Raw genomic sequence first — 15,037 nt, 5'->3', positions numbered from 1 at the left:
TGTGGGTGGCAGAAGGGGAAAGCAGGGAGGGCTTCATAAACAGCTGCTTCCCCGCTCACACGGAGGCAGGAGCCTCAGCAAAGATCCAATTCTAAAAGCCCGGGATGCGAGGGGCAACGGGGAGAGGATGCGTGTGCTGCGGGATGCTTGTTAGACGAGGGAAAGCACCATCCCATACATTACTGAAATAAGTTGTTATAAACTTTGAGTGGGTCCAGAGGAGGCCACGAAGATGACGAGAGGGCTGGAGCACCTCTCCTATGAGAAAAAGCTGAGAGAGTTGGGGTTGTTCAGCCTGGAGAAGAGAAGGCTCCGGGGAGACTTTATAGCAGCCTTCCAGTACCTCAAGGGGTCCTACACAACACACGGAGAGGGCCAGAGGGGCTTTTTATAAGGGCATCTGTGGCTGCCCCATCCCTGGAGGTGTTCAAGGCCAGGTTGGACGGGGCTCGGAGCAACCTGGGCTGGGGGGAGGTGGCCCTGCCCAGGGCAGGGGCGGGGGGGTGGGACTGGATGATCTTTAAGGTCCCTTCCAACCCAAACCATTCCATGATTCTATGAAACATAACTGCATGGCTCACCATCCATCGGGTAGGATAGGAAGAACCCAGTGTGCTGCGAGGAGCGATGGCCTGACTGTGCCCCACTGCCACGCTCCTCGGCGAGGGAACCCCCCACCCAGGGACAGGAGGTGCCAGACGCTGCACCTACCGCTTGTGAGGCCATCATCTCGTTGATGCTCTGCTCATACTGCTCTGCCAGGATGGCGAGCTTCCTCGTCTGCTCATCCTTCAGACTCTTCAAAATTGTCTTGTGCTCACTCTTTGGAGTTACTTCCAGCTGGTGATTCTTCAGTGCTTTGTACTGCTTAGTTTGCACTTTGCATGTGTCCTGGAACTGCTTTTTGATCTGCATTTCCATAGCCTGCCAAGGAAGGAACGATGTGAAGAGTGCGAAGAGCTTTGGGAATGGAGAGGTTATAGCACATCCAAATGGGCGGGTTGGTGAGAGACAACCCCCAAATGGGCGGGTTGGTGAGAGACAACCCCAGTTTCCCTGTGTCCTGCGCTGTCTCCTGCCCCTGCTGCCCAGTGGGCAGGCTGTGCTCTGCACACACAGCCATCTAACGAGCAGCATCAGCTTGGGCCCTGCTTCAGCACTGACCACAGGTCCGGGACAGGAACGGGATCCACTAAGCCCTCCTCAACCCAGGGCATTTCCACCCCATACCCCTGCTTCCTGCAGGTCACCCAGCCCCTCGCCCTGCCGCCTGCCTCCCAAAACCGCTTGCTTTTTCAAGGCCTCCCATTTTGCTGCCTCTCCACGGCCTCCAGGAGCTGCGTCCTCCACCTTGACCATGGGCTACATGGAGACTGCAGATCTGAGAACTAGCGAGGGCGCGACAAAGCGCACAAAAGCAATGTGCCTATTTGGACGTTCAGAGGGGGAACAGAAATCTCCCGCAGCAAGCAGCTCAGAGGTTTCTAATCAACCAGCAGCTGAACTGGGACAGAGCAGAGAGCTCAGCACACCCATGTTCTCTCTCTCTGTTGACTTTGAAAGCGAGGAAGCATCACCCAACCCCTTTCCGTATCAAGGTTTATAGGCTGACACCAGCAAGGGCCCAAAGGAAGCACAGCTTATCAGAGGCAAATTCCGTAATTCTTCATTAAGGACTACCCTGTTTTTACCCAGCAGCCTCAATTCGCATGGCACTTAAAAAAATCCTCAGTGAGCTCTTTACTCTAATAGCCCACAACTTTCTTATACCAGAGCAGCCCAGCGCAAAGGAGAGGGATCCAAAGGAGCACACACAGTGCTGGTGGAGAATCATGGCTCTGCAGCATGGACGCTGCACGGAAGAGGCAGCAGGCACACAGACCAGCCTGCCCGGCAGGACAGAGGCTGGAAGAGGAGGAAGGAAAGCTTCCAGCACCTTCAGGTTCTTTGGTTGCTGCCGGAGCTCCATGAAATGCTTCCTGTGCAGCTCCCGCTCTCGCCGCTTGTTGTATTCCAGCTGATTCTCGAGCTCAGTCTGGTGCTGCAGCCGGATCAGGTCCATTCGCAGCTTCTGCAGCGTGTGCAGCTGCCTGTACTCCAGCTCACGCGTCGACTCGTCGTGCCGGATCAGCATGGCATGCTCCATTTCCTTCTGGGTCCGCTTCTTGTTTAACTCCTGCACAAGAAAACAGCAGAGCACAAGACAAGAGCTGAGGAGTGATTCTCAGCAGACCCCGAGACGCTGCAGGGAGTTTGCGAGGCCGGGGGTGCTAGTCACTCCTCCAGACAGCATCAAGGACTTCCACGTGCCGCAGGGAGACACAAACCCAGCAGCATGACAGGAACGCTAACAAAGCAGCCGCCCAGCATCCATCCATCCTGCTGTAACCAGCTCCTCTGGCAGCTCCTGGATCACCCAGGGAGTCTCCAGCAGGTGGCACTGGGACCACACGCGATCCCCTCTGCGACCGCTGAGAATCGCTCAAGCTTTTAATAAACATCCTGGGGTGCTCAGACCTGGGGGTCTGGGCTGGGGTGACTGACAGAATCGGGGGCTCTTATTTATCTGTTTTAAATGACCCTGAGCCCCTGCTAGACCCGGGGAGGTGAGGCTTCTCACCTATCTCTAATACTAGACTGGCCAAAGTGGAGCTGAAGAGCTCCAACACACCACATCAGGTAAGAAAAAGAACTTAATCTGCCACTGTGTACAGGTGGGTTTTGGCCCCAGATGCAGCATGCTGTTTAAAATGAGGATACAGCCCAAACCCCACACAATTTTGCAACGTGCACATCAGAGTTCCTGCATGCAGTGGCCTGTGGGCTAGGAAAACCTTCACTGAGTTACAAGCCAGGGAAGAGGCAGATAGCGGATTCTCTGCCTGATTACTGCTAATATTTTTGTCTCAAGATATCAGCAACAACCTGTGGAGCACGGAGCTAAATCCGGCTCAGTCAAGCAGTGATTACAGCTGTACCCCTTGCTGATATTTGGTGACCTTCACAGATGGGCTGCTGGTACGTCTCCGTTTCAGCTCGCGGGTTTACAAACTCATCGCCGTGCTTCACGCTAGACCAAGACAGGCACAGCGGGGGCTGCCTCGCGCTGCGCACAGTGCCCCGCACAGGGAGGGCCCAGCTTTGGCTCAGTCTAACGAGTTTCTGCAGCAGAAGCAAAACCAAATCTAATTATTCTGAGTTGTTGCTTGCGCCTTGTAATCCTGTTGTAATTCTCAACATCAGCACCTGCGAACAGGCACTTCAGCCCCTTTGGCTGGTGCAACTGCGACAGGTTTAAGGTAGGAGGATGGGGAAGGAAACAGGGCCATGCCTTGTCTCTGCACTCTTGGCCGTGAGGATGCTGCACACGTTTACAGTTAAGCAAAACTTGCACCTTGAGAGCCAAGATGAAAAATGAGATCGACTGGTGTGCAGAAGTCATCTCCCACTTGTGCAAAGGTGGGTAGCACACTGAACAGGCAGCGCGGCAGCCCACGCAGTCAGCTGTGGCTTTTGTGCCTTCATCTCCGGACAGGACAGCCAGCCGCTCTCCTGCCCGTTCCGCACCCGATTTCAGTTCGCACGGTGCAAACAGAGGCAATCCACTTCCCTCAAACACCTTCCCACTTGCACATAAAGAACCTTGGTAGTTACTTAAAATACCAAGACACGCACCCCACCCCCCGCCCTTCTTGAAAGTGTTATTTACTTCAGGTGTCTGACCCAGTGATTTTGAACTGGTTAGCAGGGATGTTACTTTCAGGACATAAACACTTGGATCATTCTGAAAATTAGGTCTCTCAAGAGCTTAAACACAGGAGCTGAGAGGAGTGCTTCCTGGTTAAAATACCACGCTAGGTAACTGAATTCTGTTCTCATCCCTGCCACAGAGCTTATATGCTGTGGTAAGGGTGTCCAAATCTGATTTTTCAATCATTTCAGGGGTCCAAGTTGAGGTGTCTGGATGTGACCTGCAAAGCGGCTGAGCAGCCCCAGGCACAGCTGGAGTCAAGGGCAGCAAAGCTCCAAACGGGTGAAGTACAGGGCAGTGTTAAGTATGCCGGAAAATCGGATGGTAGCAGACTAAGTATGTGATTATTTGAAGTTTTTGACCACTCACTCACTCTCAGCCTCTTTACTAAAATACCTTCGCATCTCATAGTCTTTATCCAAAAATAAAATTAATGAAGAATTCAGATACTATAGTCACAACGACAGAAAAATCTACAAGTAATAGTTCTTTCTCCAAAGTGGTATTTGACTACAGGCAGCCTGTAAGGCAAGGGATAATAACTAATGAGGAAAAGCAAGATGTTGAATAATTTCTCATTAATGAAGTAACGCCCATTCTGTGCGCTAATTTGAACAGAGCCCAATGGAAAAGCAACGTCTGATTATTTGTAGACAACCAGACTGCAGACACAAGAGAGGACTGAATTTTTGGTATTGCTTACATTTGTAGCAATTCACTCTGCAACCTTAATATTGTTCTTTGAAGGGTAATTACACATGTATTTCAACAGTGTGTAGAACTCCTCACAGGATGCCCTTTCATCCATCCCACAGGTGGCCCTGGCGCTCAACGTGGCACAAACTGCTCTGTGTTGCAAAAAAAGCCCAACAGGATCCCCCAAAACGTAATGCCCAGGAGCTCAGATGAAGCACCAGACCCCAAACGGGCAGCCCACATAATGTTTCTGTCTGCACGTCAACGTTGCCACCCCTCCTCAGTTAATAAAAGCAGCCAGATCTGTGTGGAAAATTACTTCCCAAAACACATTTCCTGCATTTTTCTGAGTTCTGTTTAGCAACTGGAAACAAAGATCTAATGTCAGTCAGTCTAACTCTTTTACGGACACGAAGCTAAAACAATTAAAGACATGCTTGGGAAAGGAAATGAAGAGTGCCATACCTCCCGAATGTTCTGCTGCTCCATCTCGTGCTTCTTGATCATCGTTTTTCTCTTGAAGGAACGGCAGTTTTTGTCATAGTAGAGTCTCTGCTGGCTGAGAAGATGGGCCTCCTCTTCAGCCTGTGTGTGCTGCAGGTTCTCTTTATGTTTGGATATTCTTTCTTGCTTCTCTTTCTTCGGCGTGCTGTGGTCCTCATTCATTTCCTGCGTGCGTACAAGGTCAAAACAAGACTTTCCTTAGGATCACAGTGACACAGGACTTGGAGGACCTTCAGTCCCTGCCTACTCCTTTGCCCTTCAGTCCACAAAAGGACACCAAAATCCTGACTATGACACCAGGTATCAGCAGAGCCACACTCGTCACCGGGCCATGCCCAGCCCGACTGCCTCTAGAGTTGTACTATGACCCACCAAGACGAGGAGGAAAAAGTGACCATTAAACACAAACATCCCAGGGGCTGAACAGTGCAGCGATGAGAAGACAGTAACACACCACTGCAGGGGAGGCTCTGCCTGTCCAGGAAAGAGAATTGGTCAAACCCCTCAGCTCCCTTCCCAGCTCTGCACCCGTTTTACAAAGGAGTCCGGTCTTGACTTAAGTTTTATTTCAACAGGACTCGTGCTCGATTCTCTATCGAATCGGATCCCTAACATGGCTCCTTCCTATTCATTTTCTCACCACCACATTCTTAACAGCAAATGATTTTGTGATGCGGTGGGGAAGCTGTACTTAAGTGACGCAATTTGGGATAGATAAGCTATATACTAAGTTACTACTTGTTCTAATTCATATACGCGATCACAGGGCTTTTAGCCAAGTGACACCTAAGTGGTCACTCTGATTACTTACAGCTTTAGCAAAAAAAGCTAGATGAGGAAAAAGGGGAAGAAGAATTCTCTGTGAAGTCCCATTTTCCCTCATCACCATTGGTTTCAAAGATTCTGCTCTACAGCAAATTGTGAAGGCACCTCTGGCACCCTTAGAGATTATTCTAGAAATGCTGACAGATGCTCCCTGTTCCTGAAAGTTCACTTGCTGAGAATCTAAATTTGCTTCCAAGCATGACAGTATCCCTTAAACCCCTGGGCTGGCCCAGGTCTATCAAAACGAAAGTCTAGTTCGTGTTCATTTCACACCCCTTCAGCCCTGAAAATGATGGTTTCTCGCCTCTTTAATCTTTTCCTTGCAAAGCTTGTATTGTTTCTTCTGACTTTCTAAAAAGGTCGCCAGGTCTTTCTTTTGTTGAGCCAAAATCTGTTGCTGGAATTTCTTTTCATCTGCTGCAGCTGCCTTTGCCTGCAAGGCACAGAGAGGGAGAAAAAAAAGAAAAGAAAAAAACCAACCAAAGGGTGAGGGAGCAGGTACCCAATCCAGCACAAATCAGCCTTCTGTTACGTGTTTTTTGGTCTGTCATTCTCCCATCACTGTGCTAGACAAAGCCACGAGTATTCAGTCACACGAAAGCTGCTTGCACAAAAACCCCAAATGCCCACATACATTAAAAAGCTTCCTCATGTTTCTTACGGCTCCACCAACACCACCCCAGAGGGTAAAAATCCCACTAGTTTACTGTATGGATTAAGACATTGATTTTTAAACAGACTGAGTGACAGCAGCAAGCTTTGTCACTGCCTCAGCCATGATGTAGAAGGCCTCCACAGAGTTTGTCTGTCTCTTTCAGCTGGCTGCCAGTAGCGACAGTACTGGTCAACACCAATGGAGTGCAAATCATAGAATAGTTTGGGTTGGAAGCGACCTTGAAGATCATCGAGGTCTAACCCCTCTGCTATAGGCAGGGACATCTCCCACTAGACCAGGTTGCTCAAAGTCCCAGAAGACTGCCTTGTAGCTGTGAAGCTAGTTCACAAAACTGGACAGGGCAGCTCCAGACAGTTACCATACAGTACACATAAGAACATGGGTTTTAAGCAGTGCGTCCACAGCCTTCTCCTAGAGATCTGGTGCGCACCTCTCCGTCCAGTCTCCTCGTACAGCTAGGGAGCTCATGACTCTACTCACCTCTTTCTCCATCACAGCCACTTGCTTCTTGGCCAGCTTCTCCAGCTCAATGGACGAGTTGTTGGCATGTGTCTCCACCTCCTTCTGCAGCTTGAGGCGGTGCTCGTCCATCTCGGCCTTCAACTTGTTTTCCAGGGCGATCAGCTGCTTCTGGTGCTGGCGCCGCATCCGCTTATATCCTGACATCTGTTCCCGCAACTCGTTCTCCTGCTCATGCTCATGGATCTGTCTTGTAACCTGATGTCAGGAGAAGGGGACAAGTGCTACATGGCCTTCTTCACAGACAACCTGTTTCCATATTAGCTGCTCACCTGTAAACCAGGCCCTGCTTTGCTGTACTCTGAGAAATTAACTTTCAGGGAATGCTGTTCCAGGTCTCAGAGTGCTATTACTTAATATCACGAACCAGGCCATAAGATTTCTCCCCCCCCCCCCCCCCCCCCCCCCATATTTAATGAGAATTCTACGTGCATTTTCAGTGACATGGCAGAAAAACGTCATGTTACGAATAAAGGAGACAGCAGGTTACTTCTGGAAACAAAGGTGGCTGGTGGACAGCCTTCTTCAGACACAGGACTCAAACCGTGAGGGTGACATGGACTCACAATATGGCATCCATTTTAAGAAAGCCCCCAACCCACCCATCCTTTCCATCCTCCCCCAAGTCACCACAGTTCCACTTCAGTTCCTCAATACCTATTTTCTGCAATGTGTAGCCTCCTTCAAAATTTCTTCTTAAAATTCAAGGGGATGGCAGACTGAGCTCGTTCCCTACCGGAACTGAAAGTTTTCTAACAAGGCAACACTGTTCTGGAACTGTGTGCTCTTAACAAGACTGATCAGATGGTCTAAGCAGATTTTAAACCCTGCTCAGCTGAAACAAACTCACAAGTTCTACATTCATTTCCATGACTAAGTGCATCCATGAGAAAGGAGGAAAAAACTCTAGTAAGGCATGCCAAAATTTTCAGAAGGAAATGCAAACGGTAATGCTTCCATTTCGAAAGAGAAAAGTGTCCAAGACTGATTTTTTTTTTTTTTATAGAGTCTCAGGAACTTTACGTATCAACTTCTGCTGATATTTTATGATACCCCTGGGAGCCAAAAGCTGGAGCGCTTCGTACATGTGTAGAGCTGCGGTCCCTGATTCTGTACAAGGGGACCTCTCCCTTTCACACTTCACAAGTATGAAGCAAAGAGCTCAGCCTGTTGAAGGGGACCACTGACGTTTTACGAACCAACAGCCCTTCCTGCAGTCTGCAAGAGCCCAGCTTTCCTGATGAATTTCTCCACAGCAGTCAAAAGAAAGAACTGGCACCGACTACAATACTGCTGCCATTTGAAGGCTATTTTGCAGAGATCTTCAACGTAAGTTCAGATGTAGGATGGGATGCACCTACAGACCTGAGAAGGTTCCAGATCAACAGAAGAAGAGCAGCTGCTTTACCAAGCAGCAAACCAGGCCCACTTGCTGGCAGCCCTGTGCTTCAGGGCTAGTAGCTGACGGGAAGCAGCGATCAAGTCACAGCTCCAAAATCAACAAGTTTAACAACACAACTGATGTGTCACCCAAGGCAGACAGCATGCTGCCACCTGTCTCAGCTCAAATGACTACCAACACTTGGGAGGGCTGTGAAGAGGAGGTTAGGAAGAGCCTTCCAAAGCCTTCACCTTGAAATAGATTAATGACAATTTACAGTAAACAGTTACTAACCAAGGAAATTATAGCCAGAGTCCCAGAATAGAAACAAGACATGAAAGGATGAAGCTACTGAAGTGGACAGCCTCTGTTTCTCCTCCATCCCTTCCAAAGACAACCCCAGAGAGAAAACAAAACATCTAATTGCAAAGAAAACAAAGAACTAGACAGACTGCAGCGCTGCGTCAGACTCCATTACCAGGAAGCGACGATGGCGGGTTCACCACATTAGTGAAGTCAAACATCAGCTACAAGGCAAGTGATGATGCATAAATCACATCCTCCTTGTACAAAGTATTTTGGGAGGTTATTTTGAAGTTGACTAGACAAAAATATATACTTACACCTCAGCAATCGGCATAACATAGGAGTCTTCAAATGCTTGAGACCAGATAAGGAAACAGACCCAAGCCACGGACCAGGCATGTGTGAGACTGTAGAAATGACTACAGAAACACAAACGCAGTCTTAGCTCTGTGTATTGCTACAGTTCAAAGAGCCTGGTGGGTTTTTTGTTTTGTTTAAAGCCTAACAGTGACAGCTATACTTTCCAGAAGTTGGTAAGCGCTTGTAGGAACTCGCACATTTCAGTCAAGTTCAGCAAGAGTAAGACCTCTGACAGGTAATTACTCCCAGGTAATGAAAGTTTCTCTGAGAAGGCATCCAAGTTAGTTTTAAGACACAGATGTCAAGTAAGACAAGCAAAACCCCAACATTTCACATATGCCATTTACTATGCTAAATGACATACGACTTGCAGAGAACAGACTTGGTCAGGGACTTGCAGAGGCATGGAGATGCGGTAACTACCACGCAGCAGTACAAGATCTTCCTGGATGTGCTATTTTTGAGGCCCAGCCTTTTTGTGAACGGTGGGATGTTCTTCATGGCACACTCTGTTCCAAGAAGTTGGCAGAACAAAGCAAACAGCAAGAGCATAAGAAAAAAATGGATCTAAGAATCCACCAGCAACTTTGCCAGTCTCCTCTTTGGTCTAATATCTTGGTTTATTTACAGCAAAAATCATTAAACCTTTATCCTTATTTTTTGCTGCTCCTCTGCATCCCATTTTGAGTTTTGCTCAGCTTGCCTCTACCAGAACAAGAATTCCATCTTTGAAAGATTTCACATTTGGTCTGGGATATTCCCCCCCCAATAGGATGAAATGACTATTACAACACTAGATAAGTCTTCCAGTCAGAGAAGAAGATGAGCCATTAAGAAGTCAGAGGAAAACAAAAGAAGAATTTTGTTCCTCAAGACGAGAGAAGAAGCATGGTAGACTTGGTAGACATCTTGTAGATTTAACGTCTGCATGCTCACGCTAAAGACCTAAGCTATCACCATCATCTCTAATCGAGACCAAGACTCTTCAGAACTCCATCTCTGAAGACAAAGTCTCTGAATGGTGATTTCAGAGCATGGATGAAATCGGAAGAAATTAATATTAGTTACTGAATAGGACCAGTTCAGTACCAGAGAAGTACTTCAGACTAAGCATGTCCACACATGAATGAATGAAGGATTATGGTTTTAAAAATGAAGCCCCCAATGAATGTACAGCTTAAGCCACCATTTTTAAAAAAGAATTTGTGGAAGTTCCAGTAATCACCTCTCTGGTGTTTTTAGACAAAGGCACTTGGAACTTTACAAAGCATTTCACAAACATAATCCCATAGATTACGATAGGAAAAAAGATGACAACTGAATTGGTCATTGCAAAATTAGTTCTCCACATAACCAGAAAATGGCAGGATCCTTTAAAGCAGAAAACTGCAGTTTTCTGAAGCTCTATCTGCAGCATGCAATAATCAATCAGGTCATTAGCAGAACCAAAAAGCCTGTATAAAGCAGAACAGCTTTTGTTAAACTATGGCATTTTCTCAGTTTCTTCTCTCTCTGTATCTTTGGAACACACAGAACTGAGAAGAGAGATGCTTTTTCCAACTTACTCCCACAGGCAGGTGGACTTGCCATAAAAATCCAAACTTTCTCCCTTTCACCCCTCCAAGATTTTTGCTTTACGTAAGGAAGTTGGGCTCACAAATTCTCCAATCCAGCAGCTCTTTAGAGTTCCCATTTCTACCTTGTTTAGGAGGACAGTGTTTGCTGTCTTGGTTAAAGGACAGTTATTCTCACCTCTCGATAACCAAACGAAATACTGAGCCACTCTTTGCTGGAGGAGGCAGAGTACTGAGCAAGACACTACCAGCAGCCTTTCACAGCAAGAGAAGAACTTTGATATGAGAAAGAACAAGTTAAGTATTTTTAGAGCAAAGACCCACAAAGGCAGCAGCCAGATAAGTCTCCATTAGGAGAAACTCAACCATCTGGAATAAAACGTCACTGCCCCAGCAGAGGAGGGTGCAGGAGAACAGCCATTGTGTAAATGTACCTGGTTTTGGAGTCAGCCTGCCCTGGTGTCATTTTGATGGCCACAACCAGAGACGCCCGCTCACACATACCCAGACATTTGGCTTTGCAGACCCAGGATGAGATCACATAATTCTTTTGCTGGCATTTGGATTTTAAAGAGAATGCCAACACCTTCGATAGAGTCCACACTGTCTGATCGTTCTATGAAATATAAACTATTAGATCATTTAATTTGAAAACTGTGAAAGCAGCTACGGAGGAAATGCATGAGGCGGTGGGAGTTAAGGGTCAAGCATGAAAGACATCCAGAAATGCAGATCAAGGCATTTCTGCACATTAGAACACACCTTTCACTTGAAAATGTTCATAGGTGTGTCTTATCAACATGCAGAACCTCTACCCTTCTTTTCAAACACAGCTTTCTGAGCTTCAAGGCTTAGAGTTCTAGTTGTAACTTTTAACTGACAGATCACTGGCAGTCTGCAAAATAATATGGAGATGTAGTAGGTACTTGATCTCCATTTCAGATAGTACCTTTCACTGCAACAGCAGAAATATGCCGAGTATTTTCCACCACTGTTCCAAGCGAGTGATGGTTCCTGCTGCCACAAGTGTCATGAAGGAAAAAAAAAAAAAAAAAAAGTGTGTGTGTGTGGTGTTGGTCTACACAATGAGCAAAAAGAAAAACGCTCCAGGAAAGAGCGACTGTTAAAATTGTTGCTTGAATTATGACAAAAGGTAAGCTCCTTCAGCTTTCTTAACCACATTTGCTCATTTTTTCGCTATATTTTTTTTAACCTGAGTAATACCAAAGTATCACTGAAAGACTAGAAAGTTATATTCACAACCTGTTTCTTTGTGGGTAGCCCGCTTCACTATTTTATCTGGAAGTCTGTCCAGTTTCCTTCTTGTTCATGTAAAGCTTTTGCAGAGCAACAGGGCAGGGGAATCACACTTAAAACCACTGGGACATCTGAAGCGTAGAGCTGTCTAACGTAGTTCTCCTGTCCGTAACCCCTACACTCGCTCAAACTACTTGAGCTGGTTTTTGGAAAGAGATCCAACTGCCAAGTTGCAAGCATCCTTTAGGAAATACCTGCAATATCCTGATGTAAGGGTGAATAACAAGGACTTGAGGGCCCAAGACCGTGGACTCCACCAGCAGGAACAGCTGTCAAGCAACACGCACAGCCCCCAGCCCCTAAAGTCAGTGCTTTTCCTCTCCAACGCTGCCCTCCTCTCATCTTGGGAGGGATGGTGTTCAGCAAATCCCACAAGGAGAAGTTTTAACACCCAAATAACACCCCGTATTATTGAATTTAGGGTCAGACCTCCCTTTTTCTGATTCTCTGCAATACAGGCCACCTGATGCTCTCAACTGCATAACCCTTCTGTGCCCAGCTGCTAAGAAACCACCTGATGGCCAGCAGCAGCGATGGAGGGAGCCTTCAAAGCGTGTTGGTTTGCTTATTTTTTAACACTGTGGGGTCTTGAGCACCCATTCACACAGGATTTGTTCTTTTAAGATACCACTGAAAGAGTAAATTAACACAGAGATGAATAAAGTCTGAATTTCTGTTTTCACACTGCCTATTTCAGACATGTATAGGTCGTTGTCCCCATATCAGTTACGTGGCTGACCTTGCTCTCCTCACAGGTATTTAAGCAGGAGAGGCATGAGAGAAGTTTTCCCTTGACCAGAAGAGCAGCAGCGTTCAGCGCCACTACCCACTGACATCATCCTGCCACCGAGCGGTGATCGAATGCACGGAGATAAAAAAATGTGCCGACAGCCACGCCGGCACTTCAAACCCAAGCACGTACGCTCGCGTTCTTCATGTTCTGTGCGATGGGTTTCAACTTAGCATTTTTTCTTCTAGATCTCCATTTTGGAACATGAACAGGTGGAAATGAGAGATTGTTAAAAGGAAAACCCATCACAAGGTTATCGGAAATGAAATAAAGTATTTCTGTTGTAGACACAAGGAAACTTCTCCCCCACCACATAACCTCAGAACCTAAGGACACAGTAACACCTCCTGTAGTACCAAGGTGGTGCTTTGGGAACTTCCCTGTACACTGGGAAGGGGAAACCTGTGCATATGATGGGGACAACAAAGCTTTTCCATGACACATATTACCACGTGCTTTTCCAAAGGGCTGCTGGCTAACATAGTGAGCTAACTGGTGGGACTTCCTTCTCCCCCAAAAGACACTGTGCTGTGCATGTACTGCTCACCCTAAGAACATACCCTAAACCCTCTCAGCACGAGCTCACACACGCTCTGGATCAGAGCATGTTCCACAGAAAAACAAAAAAAAGTTGTCCAAAAAGCCTACCACCTAGTATTAATTCTATCTTTATCATCATTTGGTCACTGAAGCAGAGAGATTTAGCAAAACCAAGTGTCTAAGGAATTACGGTAGGCACAGTCCCAGCCCCACAGGAGGCTGCCCCGGGACTTAGGAGTGACCTTGGGACATCAGCTGTCTTCCCCAGAGCTTAGAGGCCTGGGAAGACCTCAGAGTCTACACCTTCATACCAACATCTTTCATCAGCTCCCAAGGCAGCCTTGCCATGCAATACCTTCAAGCCACCCGATCAGCCCTGGGATGACATATTCAAGGAAGACAGGAGTTATGGACTCTGCTGCTGAAGGCAGGACAGAAGGTGCAGCAGCTTTCCACAGGGAGTAAGAGAATATGAACATATTCAACACACGTATCTATTTATCAATCAAATTGTATATATGATTGGAATATGATACTCCAGCCATTCATCATTTCTTCCCTCCAGCCAACCTAACTGGATCCTACTTTTATTTGCTCAAGTGCAGGCAGTAGTGTTGGCACTATACTGGGTGCACGCACACACACACACGAAAAAAATCACAAGGCAGAGGGTCTCCAGGAGACCAGAGATCCTGACTGTGTCAGGTGTGCTGCATGAAGTCCTCTAATGAACACATTTCTAGGTCACTCTTTAAATTGGAGGGGAGGAAGGAGGGAAGGGGGACCAGGGGACACTGGCCTGGGGAGCACTCAGGGTACGGCTACCCAGAAGTATACCTGCAAAAGATGGAACTCGGATGCTCCCCTCAAATCTCAGCCCACGAAGCATCTGGCCAGAAGTCTGAATGCCACAGCATCATTTTTGATTTTAACAGCAGCAGCAGCACCAGCAACCGCCACACAGAAAAATTTTGGCTGCTGGTGCTGCTGCTGCCTTTTCCCTCCACTCACAACCTTTAGCTGCGGTCACACACACGCACACGCTCTGTCTTGTGCATGTAGAATTGGGAAGCGATTCAGAGGCTGAAGAAATGGTGGTACAGAAGGAAAAAACCCACCGTTCAGGCAGGGTGAAACAAGAAGGGGAGGGCTCGCTGGTGTAATTTCAGGGTTGGTCTAGGATGATGTCATAGCACTGAGCAAGTGCCATGGCCAAGCAGTGGGCACTTTCTAACGCTCCCCGTCCATCTGACCTCTAATACCATCGGGCTGAAATATTGAAGACTACATTTATTTTAGCTTTAAAAGGCGATTTTTCACTCCTTTCCCTCAAAACCGTTGCTACCGACTGCAGCCCGTGCCGATGGGAGGTGGGGGAGGCGGCACGACAACTAACTCTTCCGGCACACACCCTTTCCCTACTACAAAGGCATCCACAGCAATCACATTTGCAATAGTACAAATCTTGATGGATTCATCCCATCCCCCCTCCTCTTTGTAAGCCCACAGCCCGCCGTAAGCCCTCTCCGTTATCGCAACCCAGCAAATCCTTCCGAGGGATCCAGCTGAAAAATGCAGTCACGGTACGGTTGCTCGAAATAAATGAATGAATGAATAAAAAAAAAAAAAACCCACAAAAAACCAAGCAGCAGCTCAGCCGGGAAGCAGCAACCTCATTGTTTCAAATCCCATCTGCATCTCCATAGCATTTAAGCATATTTCACACGAGCACATATACACACTTTATGCACATGCAAATAGACATATTAACAAAAGAGATGGGTGGAAAAGGGGGGGG

The 15,037-nt window shown here is 47.3% G+C and overlaps 1 protein-coding gene across 1 annotated transcript in view; it reads right to left on the bottom strand.

Moving 5' to 3' along the window:
• The window catches only part of TAOK3 (TAO kinase 3), a 53,032-nt gene that overhangs the window by 892 nt on the left and 37,103 nt on the right, over positions 1-15,037 (bottom strand). Inside the window, exons 14-18 of the mRNA XM_009888603.1 lie at positions 6,933-7,169; positions 6,081-6,209; positions 4,913-5,116; positions 1,937-2,176; positions 712-924 (exon numbers count right to left, since the gene is read on the bottom strand). Coding sequence (XP_009886905.1) covers positions 712-924; positions 1,937-2,176; positions 4,913-5,116; positions 6,081-6,209; positions 6,933-7,169 — 1,023 coding nt within the window. The remainder of the gene's footprint in view (positions 1-711; positions 925-1,936; positions 2,177-4,912; positions 5,117-6,080; positions 6,210-6,932; positions 7,170-15,037) is intronic.

The sequence above is a fragment of the Charadrius vociferus genome, unplaced genomic scaffold (assembly GCF_000708025.1).
Source record: "Charadrius vociferus isolate BGI_N301 unplaced genomic scaffold, ASM70802v2 scaffold917, whole genome shotgun sequence".
Classification (NCBI taxonomy): Eukaryota; Metazoa; Chordata; class Aves; order Charadriiformes; family Charadriidae; genus Charadrius; species Charadrius vociferus.
Note: the sequence above shows the minus strand (reverse complement) of the source record. Positions and strands in the feature narration are given on the sequence as shown.